Genomic DNA, 20609 nt, shown 5'->3' on the forward strand with positions numbered 1-20609 from the left:
TCTTGTTTATTATCACATCAGTATGTGGCCAAACCAACCCGTAATCTCAACGACCCAATTGCAAGAGCGGAACTCTACCAATTAAGCTATATCCTCCCGAGCTAAATGGGGCCTGTATGAAGGAGTTACATGCTTCTTCTATTCTTTTATTCTTTTCCTTGATCAAATTCTATTGAGTCTGACTCATAGGGATCATTTATCAAAGAATGACTCTAGTTATCAAATGAATTGAATTCTTTCTGGTTTCTAGTTGGTCGAGAACAATTAGAAGAATCTCGAGAAATATGGGGTTCTACTTCTAGTGGCAAATAATCCAGGGGTTCTTTTCTTTTACAATAATTATTTAGGAGAATGAGGCATTTGGTGACATTTTGTTTTAATGATGTGAGATTTTTAAAGTTATATAGGTCGAATTTAGTCTAATTTCAATGTGTTGCTGTTTATTTGTTGCTTATAAATTTAAAAATGTCCTTTTGGATGAGATTTATGTTACTCGAATATTGGTATATATATAATGAATTGAATTTTCTAAAGGTTTATTGATGCTTAGATTATCGTTCCAAAAGAGAGATTGAAGTAACCTAGTTTTGTGGTAGTACTTCATGCAACATACTATACTATTCCATCAAATCTCAAGCTACCTTTAGTGTTCTTTTACAGCAAAATAATAATAATAATAATAATAATAAATAAATAAATAAATAAATAAAAGAGTAAGCATGCCAAATAGGTATTGATTTAAAAACTTAAAGTGAGTAAAAAAGAAATAATAATGATAAAACAGAAGCAAGAAAGAAGACCAAGCCAGCTCAGACCTTAATTCATTCAAATAAAGCATTTAGCCTTTTGGAAGTTTGCAAATACCCGAGACTGAGAGAGAGAAAAATGGGAATATATATATTAAAAAATTAAGGAAATGGCCAGCTCAGAGGAACATGACCCCTTGCTCAGGGCTCTGCTCACACATTTTCTAATATTTCTTTTTTATATTTTAAAAATCAATTTTAACTTTTTAATCTCTTTTTAATCCTTGGAATTAAAAAAGTATTTAGTTTGCACCCTCAAAAAAGCCATTTTAATCTACAATTTTTTTAAAAAATATTTATTACCTACCATTGATATATTCTAATACATATGTCACACCAATACACATCCTAAAAAACTAATGTCTAATATATTATTTTTTTTTCACGTTTAAAAATTGAGATTAAACTATTAATTTAAACATAATTCAATTAATTAAGTCACTATAAGATCGAAATTTTTACGATGGTTTCATATAAATTCTTTAAAAAAGAAAAATTATATAGTTTTCAACATTAAAATTATTTTTAAAAACACATAAAAAAAAAAAAGTAGAGTGAATTAAAATAAATTAGGGGTAGAATTGGTAAATATCAAATGTTTATGGAATGAAATGAGAGTTAAAATATGAAATTTAAAAATTTGAAGGACTAAAATAGAATTAAAAAGAAAAAAAAAATTGAGAGATATTGAAATGGAAAGAGAACGTGTAAGGCACTGGGGGCAATGGCTGGGCTCTCATGCATGGGATGGGATGAACTGCCCTTCAACGCCTTTAATTTACGTAAATACCCCTCCTGCTCTCTTACAGCTGGCCACGTTGCTCCTCATTCTAGAGAGAGAAAGCTGACTGTGTTTGTCACGTGGCGTTTCTCACGTGCATTGCTATGATTGAGTTGTAGAGACTAGAGAGAGAAACCGATTGAATGAATGAATTTTGAGTACAAGATTTCCACGCCCCCCCCCCTGCCCGTATCTCTGCACGGGCTGCCCTTTTTTGTTTTCCCCTTCCCCATCTCTATAATTTTCTAAAATTTTGTTAAAATTCATTTTTCCAACTCTCTCCTATTTATAATTTTAATTTTTTTTAAAAATATATTCTCTATGTTTTAAAATTCTTAATATATTAAACTTGCTTCTAAACTCAATATTTAAATAAGTCGCGTCCACAAAATAGCTTAATAAGAATTATTTAAATGATTTAAAATAAATAAATTCTTTGTAAATGAATTACTATTTCACCGTATTTTGGAGCAATATCAGTTGAAAATGGTAACTTTTAAGCTCATTGATACCACAATGGTTACTAACTCAACTGCAACTTAAAATTTTAAAATAATATTCTCAAATTAAAGAGTACGGTGAAACTTCCGTAAATCCAAACAAGTACGTTATCGTGCACCGTAAAATCACGTGATATGATTAAGACACCTTATTTTATACAAATCTCGTAAAATATACCTATAAAAAATTTATTGCATATGATTGATTCATGAATTTCAACCGGGGAAAGTTTGAGTTTATATATTATATAGAAATAAAAAAAATTATATTGTATTTAATTTACGAACATGCAAGTCAATATGAAATATTTTAAAGGGGTTATGTTGTTTATAAAAACGTTAATTTACGGTTACGAAACACACACGCTATTCTATTAAAAGCTTGAACTTTTATACTTTATTGTTGTCTACTCCGGTTATATGTTATCAAACTCGTTATTGTTGCGTAATATTTCTTTTAGCTTATAACATTGCTTTCTTTCAAATTATTTTCAACGTACTTTCTCGTTCACGATTTATAAAATATTTCTCTCAAACGTGACTTGATACTCGAGTAGACGTCGACATTGTCCATGAAGCCTAAATTTTTTACGACCGACTTGTTCGTTGGGTTAAAATAAATGTCGTACCATCATCGTCCTAGTGCCACAAGAGTGCGATTGTAGTAGAAGACGGATAATTGATGGTGAATTAATTAGGGTTGTTCGCAAGAAAAATTATTTGGAGGCTTCCCGTTTGTACACTCAATATATGGAAATTAATTGAGATGTGTGGTTTTGATAAGTTAAGATTATTACTTTTTTAATAATTGTAATTTATAGGTAAATACATTAATTATTCTATTTCCTATAAAAAGAATTTCCCAGAAAATAAAAATAAAAATAAATAAAAAAAGAAAATAAATTGTGTGTGTGCTCACGTTGATGATAGCCTTCAGCAATTTGCCTATCTGTCCGCCTCTCTGTCTCTCTCTGTCTTCTTCCATTTCTTTATTTCCAGACCACTCTGTTCTTCTTCTTCTTCTTCTTCTTCTTCCTTTCCGCCTCCTTATATAATCCCTTCCTCCTCTTCCCCACCACCATTTTTGCTTTCTTTCCAAGCTTTTTTCGTTTCTACTGTTTTCATTTCGCCGGAATCGCGACTGGAGCGACGATGATGAGCAACAATAATGCAGGTCTGTTCGGCGACACTACGCTGACGAAGGTCTTCGTCGGAGGTTTGGCTTGGGAGACTCCCAAGGAAGCGATGAGAGATCACTTCGAGAAGTTCGGTGAGATCCTGGAGGCGGTTATCATCTCCGATAAACTCACGGGCAGATCCAAGGGCTATGGATTTGTAAGTCTGGAATTCATTCATTGAATCGCAATGTGAATCGATTGGATTTCATTTTTGTTGATTTCTGTTTTTTTATTTTAAAATTAGGTTACATTCAAGGACGCGGAATCGGCGAAGAAGGCTTGTGAGGATTCGGCTCCGATCATCAATGGCCGCCGAGCTAACTGTAATCTGGCTTCGCTTGGAGCTCGACGTGGCTCGAGGTCGGCTTCGGCTACTCCTCCACAAGCTCCTCAGCATCCTGGTAAACGATTCCTCTCTTCCTCTCTCTGTGCATGATGAAACTAGTCAATTCGTTACTCGACAATGGCGTTTTCGTAGTTTCTCTTAGAAATTTCGGACGGTGGAGATCTCACGTTGGTTTTGTGATGCCATTGAAGGATCGAACGGCGGTGGACCGAGGACGACGTCAGCACCATCGGGAAACCATGTGCAGTGGTACTACCCGGCGGGGACTTACCCGACGTCGTTTCGTCATCAGCCTCATCAAGCCGTCCCTTTCTACGGGTACACCTTAAAGATCCTACACCTCTTTCGTATTCTAACATTACCCATCTTTATACAGTTAATTTCCTTTTTTTTTCCCTTTTTAAATTAACGTAAATTTATAATTATATTTAGATATTCCCCAAGCCCCACTTATATCGCTACCGATATCAGTTACAACCACGTAAGCATTTTTATTCCATGTTAAATTATAATTTAAATTAATAAGAATTGCTGGAAATATATAAACGGCGACGTTTCATGGTGAATTACAGAAAGTGGGGTACATGAACGGGCATTACAGGCAGATATATCCGGGGCAGGCTATGGTAGGGGCGAACACATTGATGCCAATGTACCCGCTGTATCATTACCATCAATCACACGCGATGGGGATGCCGGCCCACATATACCCTCCCAGTCCCACGGCGGCGGTCCCACCTTCCTCCATTATGTCCAAACCGGCCTCCGTCGCTCCCACCCCAGGTCCCTTCTTACTTCTCTTCGCTTCCCCCATTTTTTGTTTAAATTCTTCAAATTAAACGCTGAATTAGAGAGAGATTTGATGAAAACAGAATTTAAATCCATAAATAAAGAGAGAGGAATCAGAGTCGTTCACGTGAAAGGGTGATTTTAGTGAAGGGTCTCCTCCCCCACTGCCAACTGGCGTCTCTGGGTCCCACGTGGCCAGCTTGATCTGCCGGTCGTGGGGTGGTCTCTTGCTGTCCCTTTCCAGATGTTAATATTCCCTAATGTTGAGGACTCTTGTGCAAAATCAACTTTCTTTTCTTTCTTTTTCTGGATTTGTAAATAAAGTGTTGGTGAAGATACCAAAAATATATAATAATTTGTTTAAAACTTCAGTGTGGGTATGATAATGAAACTGATATTAGAAAGAACAGTTTGCTTGGTTGTGGAATAATAGGTAAAGTCGGAGGAGAATGCATGCAATGGAAAGAAGAAGAAGAAGATGATGATGATAATGATGGTAAAAGAAGAGCACAGAAGAATTGAATAGACGAAGGTGGGGGGTGGGGGGCTGCTCAGAACTACATTATTTTAGCCTGATGATCTGTTGTAGCTCTTTATTTCTTTGTTTCCTTCTTTTAATTAAATTATAAACTAATTTCATTGTTATTAATTTCAATTTTTTTTGCCCCTTCTCTCTCTCTCTAATTCAGTCTTGTCAGTTCCTTTATCTCTCTCTCTCTCTCTCTCTCTAACATTGAAAAACAGAAGTTGCAGAACAGAACAGAGAGGCTGCTTTTTAATGAATGGGCAGCTTGCTTGCTTGCTTGCTTGCTTTACCCCAACTTTAATGTCTTTCTTCTTCTGTAATGCATAAACCCTTCCATTAATTGGGTGTATATAAAGGAACAGTCGAACGTGGCATAGTCATGGGCGGATGGATCTCTATTGATGTCTTTACCTTTGGAACTCCATTATTCTATAAACTTCTTGATGACTTTGGGGATTCTAATGCTTTTGATGATGTGAGATCCTACCTCTCCCGTTCTTGAAGAGGGGGACGACACATTTTTTTTATAAGAATGTAAAAAACATTTTATTAACATACATATTTTAAAACTTTAGTGGATTAAAATAAACATTATTTACTAACGGTGAGTTTGAATTGTTACAAATGATATTAAAGCTAAATACGGAGGCAGTGTGGCCCTACGAGATGGATTGTGAGATCTCGTTTCTTTATATTAAATAGATCCGTGTTCAAAATATATGAATTAAATTTGATAGTGTTTGTTAAATCTTATAACATTAATTACGAGAAAAATAGATTTGGGTTTATTTAATATTTTAATAAAAAAGTAATGTTATTAATTTATTTTCAAACATTCAAATAATATTCTGAATGAAACAATAGACATCTTAAGTTTAAAACGCAATTTAATTAAATTGGAAGTTTAGGACTAAATTTATCACTAAAATAAAAACAAATGTCATATTTATAAATAAATTTCAGTATTTAATTTATAATTTATCAGCTGGAAAATGAAATTTAATTAAACAAGGGAAAAGGCTAAAGCATATTTATATTTATATTTATATTTATATTTATATTTAGTATTTAATTATTATTTTTATTAATTTTTTTTCCCCGGCTGTTTCGAGTTTCCAAAGCTTCGTTCCGAAATAAAATTCGGGATCTCTCTTTGTCTCTCTCTAAACCCCCAAACCCTTTCTCTCTCCTTCCCAAACAAACTCAATTCTTTTGAGAAGATCCACTAAGGTACACTCATTTTCTTTCTCTGCTACTTGAATTTTCTGTTTATCTATAATTTCAACGTGTTTCTGTTTCTAAATTATGATTTTTCATTCTCATCGGTTCTTAGATCCCGATTGGTTTGCTTAATTAGGGCTTCTGCTGTTCTCCGAGCAATTTTGTTTTTTTGCACCCTTTGTTCGACAAATTACTCGTATTCTGTTTTTCATGGATGAACCGGATGAGAGAGATGGTTCTCTTGGTGTTTTAGAGTCAACTGTTACTGATGGGGAGCATGTAGTGGATGATTCTAGTGTTAGTATTAATAAGGAACGGGTTCAGAGTTCGTTGTCTGAGGAGATGGGGAGGGTGGAGGGGGGTGATGCGGCTTGTAATGGTGGTGGTGAGGATATTATGGTGGAAGTTTTGGGTTCTGATGTTTATTTTGATGGTGTATGTACTGATAGGGCTGCTGGGAATTTGGATGAGGTTGGTTCTGGTGGTTCAACGGGGGAGGAGTCTCCTCGTGGAGATACCGGGGCCTTCAACGAGTCTGGTGTAGGGGTCTCTGGTGGTGTGGAAAGTGAGGGAGTATCAGGGGTTGGGGAATCAGTTAAAGAATCATCTCAAGAAGGTGTGGAGGGTGATGAAAGTGTCGTTGAGGCTATGGATGTAGATACTCCGGTAGTTCATACTAGTCCAGATGATAAAGTTTTGAACAATGAAGAGCCTCGTAAAGTGGAGGCTCATTCTGAGGAATCGAAGAATTCTCCCACAGACAATGGGTTTGGAGATGACTCAGTGCATGCAGGTGGGGGAATCGAACTTGTAACAGAGGAAGCCCCAATAAGTGATGGGGGAGAAAGTCTGGAAAAAGGAGCAGGTCAAAAGAGTGTGGAAGGAAGTGAGCAAATTGTTGATACACCAGTTGACCAGCAGGGTGCAGAACTTGGAGTTTCCGATGTGGATGCACGGAATCCTGGAATCAAGACTTCGACTTCTTCTGCAGATGGTAGTGAAAATTCAACTTCACTGGGCCATGATGGTACTGAAAATGCTCCCGACACACGCATTGAAAAAGCTTTGAATCCTGAAGTTATTTCTCATAATGATGTTGCAGGGAAAGACCTTTCTAAATTGGACAGGGAGGAGAGTTGTATAGTTGAGACGGAGGATGAAGATGTCGGAAAAAGTGATCCTGTAGATGCTCAGAACCCAGTTGATGGAGGAGGGGAACTTCCTAATAGCATTTTGACTTATGGGAAGAAGTGTGCAGGGCTAAAGTCAGTTCAAGTCCCAGATATAGCTGCACGAGCACTTGAGAGTGAAAATTTGGATTCAAGTATAACAGTTCCTGAAAAGGTGGTGAATTCAGATCCAGCTGTAGCTGTGGATTCGATATCGTTGAGTCAACCGAACCAGGATGATGAGGTAACTGTTGCAGCTAAAAATGATGGGAAAATTTTGGCTCCAAGTATTGAGGTTTCTGCTGAAAATGAGCAAAATTTGAATGTGCAGATAGAATGCAGGAGTATGGAGTCAGATCCTCAATCCAATGGACAAGGCGGGGGCATTGGCATGAATGTCGAGGGAATTGCTGTTATTGATAGTAATCTGGCTGATTTTGAGAATGTGGAAGGAATGCAAGATGATCAAAGTTTCAATGTTGACCAGGTGGGATTACATGGCGAGGAAGAAATGGAAGACATGTCGGGTATTGATAACGATGGCGATCAAATTGATGAATGTGCAGAAGAGAATCCTGAAAGTTCAGTACAATTGCATCAATCTCATTACGAATTGCCATTGGAGAATGAAGGTGATTTTTCTGTTTCTGATTTAGTGTGGGGTAAAGTGAGGAGCCATCCTTGGTGGCCAGGCCAGATATTTGATCCATCTGATTCTTCTGATAAGGCAATGAAATATTATAAAAAGGACTTCTTTTTGGTTGCATATTTTGGGGACTGTTCATTTGCGTGGAATGAAGTGTCTCACTTAAAACCTTTTCGGACACATTTCTCCCAAGAAGAGATGCAAAGCCATTCAGAAGCTTTCCAGAATGCTGTTGAGTGCGCTCTAGAAGAAGTCTCTCGACGATATGAATTGGGGCTAGCGTGTTCGTGTATACCAAGAGAAGCATATGACATGATTAAATGTCAGGTTATTGAAAATGCTGGTATTAGAGAAGAATCATCTAGAAGGTACGGTGTAGACAAATCTGCTAGTGCTACATCATTTGAGCCAGCTAAATTCATTGAATACATCAGGGACTTGGCAAAGTTTCCAGCTGATGGCGGCGACCGTTTGGACCTAGTGATTGCTAAGGCCCAGCTGACCGCATTTTATCGTCTAAAGGGCCATTGTGGCTTGCCTCAATTCCAATCCGGCCTGGAGGACAGTGAGTTAGACAGTTTATGCATTGAAACGCAGTCAGGTGATTACGCTCAGCATGCAGATCCTTGCCAGGATGATGCACAGACATCCGCATATAAGGAGAGTTTGGAAGGACGGAGTAGTTCTTATCATAAACGCAAACATAACTTGAAGGATGGTATGTTTCCAAAGACGAAAGAAAAGAGTTTGTATGAACTTATGGAGGACGTAGATAATCTAGATGGAGAGAATTGGTCTGATGCAAGGACGACTACTGCATTGGTGTCACCTTCTACTAAGAGACGGAAGACAGAACATCCTATTGATGATTCTGGTACGTCGGATGGAAGGAAAACTATATCCTTGGCAAAGGTTTCTGGAACTGCACCTCTTAAACAGTCCTTCAAAATTGGTGATTGTATTCGTAGGGTTGCTAGTCAGTTGACTGGTACACCACCAATTGTCAAGTCTATTAGTGAGAGATTCCAAAGGCCAGATGGCAGCTTTGATGGGCATGCGGTCCCTGAATCTGACGTTTTCCTTCAGAACTTTGATGATGCCCAAAGAGGTAGGGTAAATTTTCCTACAGAGTACTCCTCTTTGGATGAATTGCTTGGCCAACTTCAACTAGTGGCAAGCGATCCAATGAAGGAATACAGCTTCTTGAACGTAATAGTCTGTTTTTTCACCGATTTTCGAGATTCTTTAATTTTGAGGCAGCAGCCTGGAAGTGAAGAGGCCATGGACAGAATCAGTAGTAAGAGGAGAGTACAACTTACTTCTACTTCTGCTTCACCACAAACTTTTGAATTCGAGGATATGAGTGACACTTATTGGACGGACAGGGTTATCCAAAATGGAACTGAAGTTCAGCCCCCTCGTAAAACCAGAAAACGTGATTACCAACTTGCAGTTGCAGAGTCGGAAAAGGCTCTTCAAGGGAGTCGGAGGCCGTACAAGAAGCGACATTCTGCTGGAAATCATGCTATGTCAGCTGAGAAGTTTACTGGCTCTGTAGATCAGCCATCTCCTGCTGAACTTGTAATGAACTTTTCTGAGGTGGATTCTGTGCCATCAGAAAAGACCCTGAATAACATGTTTAGGCGGTTCGGACCCTTAAGAGAATATGAGACTGAAGTCGACAGGGAGGGTGGTCGTGCAAGAGTCGTTTTCAAAAAGTCTTCTGATGCAGAAATTGCTTATGGCGCTGCTGGAAGGTTTAGCATCTTTGGACCAAGACTTGTAAATTACCAGCTCAGCTATGTTCTTTCTACCCTTTTCAAAACTTCTCAAATTCCCAGACTTCAGGATCAGGAAATGCATCTCGATCTTAGCACGTCTCAATTCCAGGAAATGCAACTTGATCTATCCTCTTTCCACGACCATGAAATGCAGCTTGATTTATCTTCAATTCATGACCAGGACATGCAACTTGATCTTTCCTCGATTGGCTACCAGGAAATGGAATCTGTCCTTGGTCCGAACCATGACCAGGAGAGTAAACCTAATTACACTGCTCATCTTGGGGAGATGCAGGCTGGTTTTTCAACAATCCAATATGAGAGGCAATCTGATCTTTCCTCAATGCACGATCAAGAATTGCAAACTGTTTTCGCTTCAAACCAGGAGACACAATCAGATATTGTCACTGCTCAAGACCACGAGTTGTGTCATAACTACACCTCAACTCAGCTTGGGGAGATGCAAGGTGATCATACTCTGACTCCTCATCATGATGAGCTACCCGTTTCTGCCTCAGCCCAGGAGCAGAATATGCAACCAGTTTTTGCTACAATCAAGGAGGAGAAGACACAGCCAGCTATCACTACACTCCAAGAGGAGTCACAGTCAGTTCTTGGCACCATCCAGGAGCAAGAGACGCATGCTATTCTTGACACTGCCCAACTTGGTAGGATGCAAGCTGTTCCTTCCACACCCCAGGAGCACGCTATGCAACCGGTCCTGGCCGCCACAGTTCAGGAGAATTCGATGTTGCCAGTTCTTACCTCTGCTCAGGATCATGAGAGGGAACCTCTGGCCACATCAGAGGAGGCGTTGGGGGAACCTGTTCCTGCCATGACAGAAGGGCAAGAAACACAACATTCTCTTGGCACAAAAGAGCAGGCAATTCAATCTGTTACCATTGCAACTCTTGAACAAGGAGACAGACAGCCAGTTGTTTTAATGGTGGAGGCTCAAGGAGAAGCTCCGATGACTCCTGCCTTTACAGAGGGGCAGAAAACACAAGTTATTGACTCTGCGAAGGAACACGAGTCTGAACTTGATCTTGGCGCAAAAGAGCAGGCCAGTCAATCTGTTACTGTAACAGATGGACAAGACGACACACATCTACTTGTTTTAACTGGTGAGCAGTCTCAAGAGGAGACTCAGCCTATTTCTGCCTCAATGCAGGAGCTGAGGACTGTACCAGATGTTCCCTCAGTCCAGGAGTTGGATCATGATGAGGATGCTGTGCAAGGACAGGAGTTGCAACCTGATCCCGTGACAACTGAGGAGCATGAGGCTGTGCCAGACTCTTCTACATCCCAGGTGCAGGATGTGCAGTCTAATCATGCTACAGAACTTGAGCAGGATCTGCTTCCTGATAATGCTACAAATGAAGTGCCAGAGGTGGATTGTGATGATGGCACACATCAGGTGCTGGAGGCACAGCATAGTACTAACAGAAATCAGGAGCTGGAGATGGATATTGCGACAGATCAGGAGCAGGGGAAACAATGTCATGATGCAACAAGTCAGGAGCAGGAGATGAAATGTGACAATGCCACGAGTCACGAGCAGGAACTGCAATGTGCCAATGCCACTAGTCAGGAGCAGGAGTTACGATGTGACAATGCCACAAATCAACGGGAGATGGAATGTGATAATGATGCCGATAAGAAGAAGCCTGTAGCGAAATCTGGTGAGTCTGCATCCAATAAGCAGGATGCACAATCTGATAGTGAGCAACAATTGCAAGCTGATCATGCCACTAACCAGGAGGCAGAATCCAATCTTGCCGCACAAGAGCAGGACATAAAATCTGATGGTGTGGAAAAACATCCTACTCAGGATCAGGCGACGGAATCTGATCTTGCTGCAATCCCAGACTCTGAGACACATCCTGATCCTGTCCCCACGAAGGATCAGGAGATGCAACATAGCCCTTCATCTTTGGAAAAGAACACAGATTAATTTTCAGGTATGCATATTTTATTTGGCCACCAGTTTCTGATGCTCTATAAAAGCTTGTTTTTGCGTTCTAGGATAGAAAGTTCATATCGAATGTCCAAATCTCTTTTTGTTCCCCACCCGAAAACACATAAGGATGCTGTTTCCTTTGACCTTGGTAATATTTAATTTTTTCCAGGGTTGTTGAAAGAACACTAATGGCTTTTTCCATCGCTATGCAGCCTCGCACATTAATTTGATGGTCAAATTATTTACATATGTGTTATATATATTTTTGGGAATGGGATGAAGTGCTTTCAACGTCAAAGAGAACCAACATCATGTAAAACACCGTTCCACTTAATATACACTTATTTATGGACTTGTATTTCTTGTCTACGCAATCCTACCAACATCCTATTTGGGTATGATATGATTATTTCACAATTTCAGGTCATACGGAAATGCAATAGCCAACTGAAGACCACAGTGCCACTAACGAGAGAACGACACGACGTGTGCCAAAAGGTGATCAGACCATCGTTCAAAGTTGCATCTGGTAATCAGTTTCATTCGGGGTTACTTGAGGCTCTCCCCCTTCGTTTCATTCTCAAATATTGACAGGTTTTAATGTTTTAAGCTTAGTTCCTCCCCGACAGTACTAGTTGAATGTAAATTAATGTTAGCCCAAGCTTTTCCTCCCACTTTCTGTTGATTTGTTGGCGGAGGCTGGCTTTTGAATCTGATACATCTTGCACTCTACACTACGTTTTCCAATCACAGCCATCGAAGTGAAGCATGGAGGAGCTTATTTGGAAGCCAAATGGTTTTGAAACTTCATGCTTTCTTTTTTTGGATAGCTGTTGCTCCAATGTATAGCAATCTTGGGGATTGGACCCAACCCCATCTCAGCCGTTCATTTTCATTTGATAAAAATTTTGCTCCGTCGGCGTTTTTTGTTGGAATGACAAAATTTGGCTCTGAAAATAACGTAATAGGATTGAAATGCTTCAGGTCAAATTGCACGATTCAGATTATTTTGGATTGGACATCTCTGTACTGTTAAAATCGGAAGCAAAATAAGATTCAAATATTCAATTTTTAATGTGAAACTTCACAACTTGCTCAGTTTTTGCTAAAAACAAAAATTCCGGCCCATTGCCAACAAGTTTTATTGTTAGCATACAAGGAAAGTGTCTCCGACTCTCCATAGATTTTATCGTAGATTCTATTTATCATATCTATGATAATATCGCAGCTCTGCCAAAAAAAAAAAAAAAAACCGAAGAAGTATATTGGCTCTACCAAAGAAGACAGTATGTTGGGATCCTGGTTGACTTACAAAGAAGAAGAAAGGTGCAAACTTCGGTTCGGTGTTGATCGTGTTGGACCGTCTTACAAAGGAGAAGAGAGGTGCAAGTTTCTTGCAACGAGACTATTCCAGAGACTACTCTTATACTTAAGATCTCTAACGACTAATAATCGTATCTAGACAATAAACTACTGTGGATTCCTGTTATCCCGATATCGGGTTGGGTTCAGGGCCAAAGCGCCAAGTAGAGATCCCGTCTTGTGCAGAATCAACTACGATCAAGGAAGAGAAAGCGGGAGTTGCAAGCAGATGCAGGAGGGACAAACCTCATTTTTCTTTCATCATTGCTACCAATGGAGCACATACAAATGAAGGTTCAATGAAAGGTTAGATGAAGGAACCACGAAAAGAAGGGCACCACAATCGATAATATCCACAAATCATACCTCATCAAAGTTTAAAAAAAAGATCTCTTTACCCCCAAAAATTATCTTTCTGTGGCCTTCCAGAAAGGACAAGACTCTTTGATAGTACAGAAACACTAGAATCAGTGGATAACTGTTCTGTCAAATTTAGTTTTAGAAACTAAACTGAAAACATGTTCATATTATATCCAAAATTTAAATTAATTTTAAGAACTAACCAAGCACATCTTCCTGAATCATCCAAGGGAACTAACAATTTTCATACCAATTTTAAGATATTTTGAACGTTACTTCCATTTAGAACAGAGAGCGATGCCTAACACCAAAACCCAGATGAAGCAACAACCCTTGATTAGATCAGTACTTGCCAATAAATGATAATATATCTATTCAGTGTTCTACAACAACATAGATCCAAGAGCCATAAACACACAAACTTTCTACAAACCAAAATAAAAAAGAGGCATTCATTAAAACTAGGCTTTCAAATTTCTTCCTTTTCTAACCAACCAGCACATATATTGCATATATAATTCCAGGGATATATCCCAATATGGTCAGCAACAAACAAATCCAAAACTCTACCTGCACTTGCAAATCAAAAACAAGAACACAATCAGAAAAACAACTTGAAAGAAAAGACAGAGAAATGTTGTAAAATGAAAACAGAATTTGGAGAGAAGAATTGAGACATCACCCCACAGCCATAGCGAAGGAAAACTCCAAGTGGTGGAAGAAGAATTGCTAATATGATTTCTACAAAAGTTTCAGAACCCATAATTCTTTCTCTGTTTCTGTCTCAATGACAAAAAAATGAGGTTTTAAAGCTGAAGAAAGCTGCACCTTGAAGAAGAAAGAGAACCCAAAACTAGTTGTGGGGAGGTGGCAATAGTCTAAGGTTTTGGGAATGACACGTGGGAGAAGAGACTAACACGTGTGGCACTTTTGCTATTTGGTGTTTTGTGAATAAAATTTGAAGTTCTTACAAGTTTTTCTCTAACATTACTCTACACAAAGTTCAAGGATACAAAATTTATTTTACATACCAACTAAATTCATTAATTTTTAATTTATTTTTAACAGAGATTTGTTAGCATAAAACTACAAGATTTAGGAAATTGTAACCGAAACAAATTTGATAATGTTTTGAATTAGATAGAGGGTGGTTTCAAGCAAGAATCATGGCCGTCCATGGCAGCAGCACAATCAAATTATAGAGAGCATTCAGTTAAGAAACTTGATGAACTATAACAAGGAAATGATGCAAAAACAAAATGAAGATAGTCTGAAAGTTCACCAAATTTGCAGCTGACTTGCCATTACTCATTCTATCTCAAATGGGTAAACAAATAGCATAGAGCAGGACGAGAGAAGAAAGACTTGCCTTCAGCTCAACAAATAGTGTGAAGAAAAACCCACTGAGGATTTTCATCGAACACCTTGTGGGTATGCCCACAGATTCGAAATCTCAGTCCCATAATTCCATATACAGTTCAAAATTTTCAGTCTGTTTCATAAGGAGAAGGAGGAAGAAGAAGGCGCTGATTCGTGAGAGCTTTTGGAAATGATAGAACGAGTTTTGATTTTGATGAATTTGGAAATGGTCAATATGCTGGAAGAGAGGAGCGAAGAACTTTAACCTTTCCGGGTATAATTCCTTGCCCACTATTTGTATATATTCGGTAACAAATTTAAAAATATTAAATTAATAAAAATAATTATTACTTATTTTAATAATATCCTTAAACTAAAAAAATACTTTTTTTAATTTTAAAATTTTTAAAAAATTATAAAAATACCTTTATTATCAACGTTATATTAAAAAAATATTATAAAACTAAAATATTTATCATTTTAAAAAAATTCTTATCGTTAATATATAAAAAAATAAAAAATGAACCTTCACGTTATCTTTAGAAGTTCATGAATATTTTTGAAATATGAGAAGGCTTAAAAATATTTTTAAAATTTTAATTTTCTTTTAAAAGTATTAATAAATTATTTTCGAAATTTATAGTTATTTTTTAAATAAAAAAAAAGTAACCCTTCTTCTCTTTCTTCTTCTCCTTAGGGGCTGGATTTCGAGATTCTTAATGCTAAAACCCTAGGCGCCATTGTTGGGGAGGCCATGGAAACTCCTTCAATCTCAAACCAGCGACCATCGGAACTGATTCAAACCATCACAACGATTCTCACTTCCACCAAAGCGCCTCTCACAGCACTCGCTCCTTACGCCGCTCACCTTTCCCCTTCCCTCGTCTCCTCCATTTTATCCTCTAAAGCTCTGAGTTCTCATCCCACTATTCTCCTCTCTCTCTTCAAGTGGGCTCAGAAGCATGTTCCTTCCTTCTCTTCTCCGCCAAATAATTCTCTTTCTTCTCTCTTCACCATCTTGCCATCTCTGTTCAGTCACAACAAGTTCTCTGATGCCAAATCCCTTCTTGTCTCCTTCATTGCCAATGATCGCCAGCATGAACTTCATAAGTTGATTCTTCATCCAACTCGTGATCTTCCCAGGCCGTCCAAGGCTCTTATGGATACCTCCATTGGCGCCTATGTGCAAATGGGCAAGCCCCATCTGGCTGCTCAGATTTTCAAGAAGATGAAGCGGCTTAATTACCGGCCGAATTTGCTCACGTGCAACACATTGCTGAATTCTTTGGTACGATATCCTTCTTTGAATTCGATTCTGTTGTCTAGAGAGGTATTCAAGGATTCTGTTAAACTGGGTGTGGTGCTGAATACTAATAGCTTCAATATTTTGATATATGGGTATTGCTTGGAGAGTAAATTTAAGGATGCTTTGGATTTGGTGAATAAAATGGGTGAGTTTGGCTGTGTACCGGATAATGTGAGTTATAATACGATATTGGATGCATTGTGCAAGAAGGGGCAGTTACATGAGGCGCGAGACTTGCTGTTGGACATGAAGAATAAAGGACTGTTGCCTAATAAGAATACGTATAATATTTTGGTTTCTGGGTACTGCAAATTGGGGTGGTTGAAGGAGGCAACAAAGGTGATCGAACTAATGACGCAGAATAATTTGTTGCCTGATGTTTGGACTTATAATATGTTGATTAGTGGGTTTTGTAATGATGGTAAGATTGATGAAGCTTTTAGGTTGAGAGATGAGATGGAGAAGATGAAAATGTTGCCTGATGTGGTTACCTATAACACGTTGATTGATGGGTGTTTTGAGTGGCGGGGTAGTTCGGAGGCATACTGTTTGATTGAAGAAATGGATAAGAAAGGACTAAAGTGTAATGCAATTACTTACAATATAATGTTGAAATGGATGTGCAAGGAAGGTAATATGAATGAAGCAACTAACACTGTCCAGAAAATGGAAGAAAATGGATTCTCCCCTGATTGTGTTACGTACAATACTCTTATAAATGCTTATTGTAAATCTGGAAAAATGGGAGAAGCGTTTAAAATGATGGACGAAATGACCAGGAAAGGTTTGAAAATTGATACTTGTACCCTGAATACTATTCTCCATTCTCTCAGTGGGGAGAAAAAGCTTGATGAGGCATATAAGTTACTGTGCAGTGCTAGTAAGCGGGGCTATATTATCGATGAGGTTAGCTATGGTACTCTGATCATGGGTTACTTCAAAGATGAAAAGGCAAACAGAGCCTTAAGTCTTTGGGATGAAATGAAGGAGAGACAGATTCTTCCAAGTATTGTCACCTATAATTCTGTGATTGGAGGACTATGTCAGTCGGGGAAAACGGATCAAGCTATAGATAAGCTGAATGAGCTTCTTGAGAGTGGATTAGTCCCTGATGAAACTACTTACAACATAATTATTAATGGCTATTGTTCGGAAGGGAATGTGCAAAAAGCATTCCAATTCCATAACAAAATGGTTGAGAATTTTTTCAAGCCAGATGTCTTTACCTGTAATATTCTTCTTTGTGGGTTATGTAGAGAGGGTATGCTAGAGAAGGCTCTTAAGCTGTTCAATACTTGGGTTTCGAAAGCCAAAGACATTGATGTAGTTACATATAATACCTTAATATCTAGCCTGTGCAAAGAAGGGAAATTTGAGAATGCTTATGATCTTCTCACAGACATGGAAGAGAAAAAATTAGAACCTGATAATTATACATACAATGCAATTCTTGGTGCACTAACAGATGCTGGGAGGATTAATGAGGCTGAGAAGTTTATGTTGAAAATGGTTGAATCAGGAAAATTGCATGACCAGAATTTAAAATTTGACAAAGGGCGGAGTGTGGCAACCTCTGAACTTCCAGAACACATCGATTCCAAGTCTATGGCGTACTCGGATCAGATAAATGAACTGTGTAATCAGCATAAGTATAAGGATGCAATGCATCTTTTTGATGAAGTTACAAAGAAAGGTGTTGTTTTAAACAGATATACTTATCTAAGTTTGATGGAAGGGCTGATTAAGAGGCGAAAAAGCACATCAAAGGCCAGCCGATCATAATGTAATCTTCATGACGTTATGAATGTCAAATGGGCTCAACCTTTCTGCAGGTTCTAATTGAATCTTGAGGGGTTTCTACTCAAGGATGTAGGTATGTTCTTTTCAACTTAGAGTTGAGACATGGGTTACTTTACTAGACATTGGTGTACAGTGTACTTTGGTGATTTCATTTATTTATCGTTTTCTTTTGTTTGATTGACCTCATTGGCTCTTGCTTTGTCTTTCTTCTGTTTCCTGTTTTCATATAGCTGTCTATGATATGGTCTGATGTTAAATTGAGCTGTACTTAACTCATAAGGTTATAGGAAGAATGATCTATTCAGATGTACAAACCTTTGCAATTGATAAAATACAATCCATTCATGTGGTTTCAAAAAGTTGATAAATCATCATACTAAGAAATTTCATGGGAATGACTTTAGTTTGTAATTCAAGCTGTTTCCTAATTTTTATGAGTTTAACCCCACATGAAAATGGGTTGCAGGTCTCTCTATTTTTTACGCACAAAAAGATCTCTACAGTTAGTCATTGTTGCCTGGCTTAGTGGGTGATGAAATTTCGTTTCTGTGATGAAGATCAGGTGTTTATTCTTTTGCATATGGAGTGAAATTTGCCCAGCTGTTACAATGGTGAGTGCATTTAATGAAAGAAAATCTTCTAAGAAGACATCATGTGTACAAATTCTTTGCTAATTAAATGGTCTCTCTTGCCACAGATTCATTCCATACAATGGTGCCGCGTAGATGTGATGGATCGTTTTGATTCATTCCATACTTTGATTGACGTTTATTGCCTAGTGAAATGAAAGTAGTTTCAGGAGAGAAGAATCAGATAGGTGATTTAGTTTTAAGAACTTTCTGGTTTTGAAAACATTCTAACCCACCCTTCACCAATAGACTAGCGGGAGTAATGATTGAAGCTTCCGAACAAAAAGATGTGATTCTGAATGCAGAAATGTCCTGCAAATTATCATAGGAAACAGTTGGGATGGCTGGATGTGGTTGGTTTCCCGGGATCATTAGAACGGTACTCAACTTATAATCAGTATAAATCTCAAAGTACAAGGTGATCTAAACCTTGATATTATATTGTCTCCTTCAAATCTTATGCCAATAGGTTATCATTTACTAAACCATCATTCCGAAGAAACTTTGTATTAGGAATGTAATATTACTCAACTTTCTATTACAGAGACTCCTCTTCTCTTCTTTCTTTACTACCGAATGATAGTAAAACCATGCAGGTATTTGCTTTTTTAAGCATAGGGAAGAAAGCTCGGCGGAGACCAGTCCAGCTGCATATCTCATTCTCAATATATGAATGCCTGCTGTCTCGACATGTGGCAGCCGCCTCATGCAGAAGGGTTCATGGGAGAAAGTTCCAACATCGCAGCGGTTTCAAGTTTGTTCTTTTCCCTTCTGATTCTCTCTTCCCTGCAAACCCCATCTCCCATGTGCTCTACTTCTGAATTCATTCCTAGCTTCCTATTATATTACATTATGTGCTTAGAGGTTAGTTTCGCATGATGTTGATAGGATTTTTTTTGTATACATCACTATATCAATAAAATGGTCTCTGTTTCCTATTTAAGAAAAAAAAAAAAAACAAGTCGGATGGAGTAGCATCTTAGATATTTCTGTATGCAATAAAAGAAAATATCTCTAGTTTATCTATTGAACTTCTTGTAGCTTTTTTCTTTGATTTTGGAAATAGTTTTCAGAACGTGATTGATTAACTTATCTAGAAATCTATGATTTAGGAAGCCTTTTTAGTTCTAAAGCAGTTCTGAGCAACTTGGATCGAGTTTTTGTTCTTAAAATATATATATATATATATATTTATTGTTGATGCATCTTTAGGACTGCTTGCGACTTTTGGTATTTGACAGTATATATCAACTGTTGAAAGAAAATTTCATAGTTCATGAGGGAGGAGGATTAGAAACATTAAGTTCAACATTTTGAAGTACTATGGGTTTATTTGTTTTAAACTTCAAAAGATCTTATTTTAATTTTGAATTATTGAAAACCGAACTTCCATTGAGGCAAATTAAAGCATGCAAATGGACAATATAGGAGAGCCTGCAACAAAAGAAGCATGAATAAAGCATAAAAACTATCTAAAACTGAACCTTCTAATCACCAGTGGGAAGTGAATTCAGTTTCTACCCTTGGCATAAACTTGAGTAATCAAAGCTCTAACAAATTCCAAGTAAGCTCCCCTTGTTCTTGTTGTTAATAATTAAAAACAAGAGATTATTACAAAATTTTAAGATCATAGCTCCTTGAAAGCCTCCTGATTCTTATCCTACTTCTGAATCTAAGATCGTAGCTAAAAAGGTACAGTACACCAAAGAACCTCTCCCTTATCTTGAAACAAAGAGTAGAAAAGGACCTCCTCTATCATCAAATTGTACTATTTGTTTGAAGCCAACTCCACATTAAAAGTGTACAAAATGATGTCCACATAAAATGCGCATACGAACATTTTAATTTCACAAAAATTTGGTCCGAAGTCTCAGACAAAATGTGGTACATACCCTACTGTAGCCCCAAAGAATGCCTTTGAGTATGATATTAGGTTGACACTTTCCATAATAAGCAAAAGAAGCTCAACTTTTGTAAGGGGATCTTAGTGTTTATCTCTTATCTTTTCATTCCGTACTATCGTATGTGACTGTATCTATGCTTATTATTCTTGGTTCATATATTTTTCTACTCTGGGAATAAGGTCTAAA

At 37.8% G+C, this 20609-nt stretch overlaps 4 protein-coding genes across 14 annotated transcripts; 3 read left to right on the forward strand and 1 right to left on the reverse strand.

Moving 5' to 3' along the window:
* Positions 1 to 3014: 3014 nt before the first annotated feature.
* Positions 3015 to 5071, forward strand: LOC111446973 (probable RNA-binding protein ARP1). Of its 2 annotated transcripts, none has more exons than XM_023085917.1 (6): positions 3015 to 3422; positions 3510 to 3666; positions 3803 to 3929; positions 4044 to 4092; positions 4184 to 4394; positions 4834 to 5071. In XM_023085917.1, the coding sequence occupies exons 1-6, from the start codon at positions 3240 to 3242 to the stop codon at positions 4920 to 4922; spliced, it is 816 nt and encodes a 271-aa protein (XP_022941685.1). In that variant the 5' UTR covers positions 3015 to 3239; the 3' UTR covers positions 4923 to 5071. The 2 variants fall into 2 exon arrangements, with proteins under 2 accessions (XP_022941685.1, XP_022941687.1); XM_023085919.1 differs by having other exon boundaries at positions 3017 to 3422; positions 4811 to 4897.
* A 949-nt stretch (positions 5072 to 6020) lies between these two features.
* LOC111446954 lies at positions 6021 to 12689 on the forward strand. Of its 6 annotated transcripts, XM_023085894.1 has the most exons (5): positions 6021 to 6156; positions 6260 to 7560; positions 7648 to 11704; positions 11916 to 12016; positions 12127 to 12689. In XM_023085894.1, exons 2-3 carry the CDS (start codon positions 6358 to 6360, stop codon positions 11695 to 11697), a joined length of 5253 nt encoding a protein of 1750 aa, XP_022941662.1. In that variant the 5' UTR covers positions 6021 to 6156; positions 6260 to 6357; the 3' UTR covers positions 11698 to 11704; positions 11916 to 12016; positions 12127 to 12689. The 6 variants fall into 6 exon arrangements, with proteins under 6 accessions (XP_022941662.1, XP_022941660.1, XP_022941658.1 ...); XM_023085892.1 differs by having other exon boundaries at positions 6260 to 11704; positions 11873 to 12016; XM_023085890.1 differs by having other exon boundaries at positions 6260 to 11704.
* Positions 12690 to 13686: 997 nt separating this feature from the next.
* Positions 13687 to 15060, reverse strand: LOC111446956 (low temperature-induced protein lt101.2). 2 transcript variants are annotated; one of them, XM_023085897.1, is made up of 3 exons: positions 14795 to 15060; positions 14108 to 14204; positions 13687 to 13995 (listed from the first exon to the last, which is right to left on the reverse strand). In XM_023085897.1, exons 2-3 carry the CDS (start codon positions 14186 to 14188, stop codon positions 13912 to 13914), a joined length of 165 nt encoding a protein of 54 aa, XP_022941665.1. In that variant the 5' UTR covers positions 14189 to 14204; positions 14795 to 15060; the 3' UTR covers positions 13687 to 13911. The 2 variants fall into 2 exon arrangements, with proteins under 2 accessions (XP_022941665.1, XP_022941664.1); XM_023085896.1 differs by lacking the exon at positions 14795 to 15060 and having other exon boundaries at positions 14108 to 14681.
* A 388-nt stretch (positions 15061 to 15448) lies between these two features.
* Positions 15449 to 19545, forward strand: LOC111447545 (pentatricopeptide repeat-containing protein At2g16880). 4 transcript variants are annotated; one of them, XM_023086770.1, is made up of 4 exons: positions 15449 to 17965; positions 18357 to 18501; positions 18588 to 18937; positions 19116 to 19477. In XM_023086770.1, the coding sequence occupies exon 1, from the start codon at positions 15539 to 15541 to the stop codon at positions 17870 to 17872; it is 2334 nt and encodes a 777-aa protein (XP_022942538.1). In that variant the 5' UTR covers positions 15449 to 15538; the 3' UTR covers positions 17873 to 17965; positions 18357 to 18501; positions 18588 to 18937; positions 19116 to 19477. The 4 variants fall into 4 exon arrangements, with proteins under 4 accessions (XP_022942538.1, XP_022942539.1, XP_022942540.1 ...); XM_023086771.1 differs by having other exon boundaries at positions 18588 to 18898; XM_023086772.1 differs by lacking the exon at positions 18588 to 18937 and having other exon boundaries at positions 19116 to 19545.
* Positions 19546 to 20609: the final 1064 nt, after the last annotated feature.

Source organism: Cucurbita moschata, unplaced genomic scaffold, assembly GCF_002738365.1.
Source record: "Cucurbita moschata cultivar Rifu unplaced genomic scaffold, Cmos_1.0 Cmo_Scf00009, whole genome shotgun sequence".
In the NCBI taxonomy this organism is placed as follows: Eukaryota; Viridiplantae; Streptophyta; class Magnoliopsida; order Cucurbitales; family Cucurbitaceae; genus Cucurbita; species Cucurbita moschata.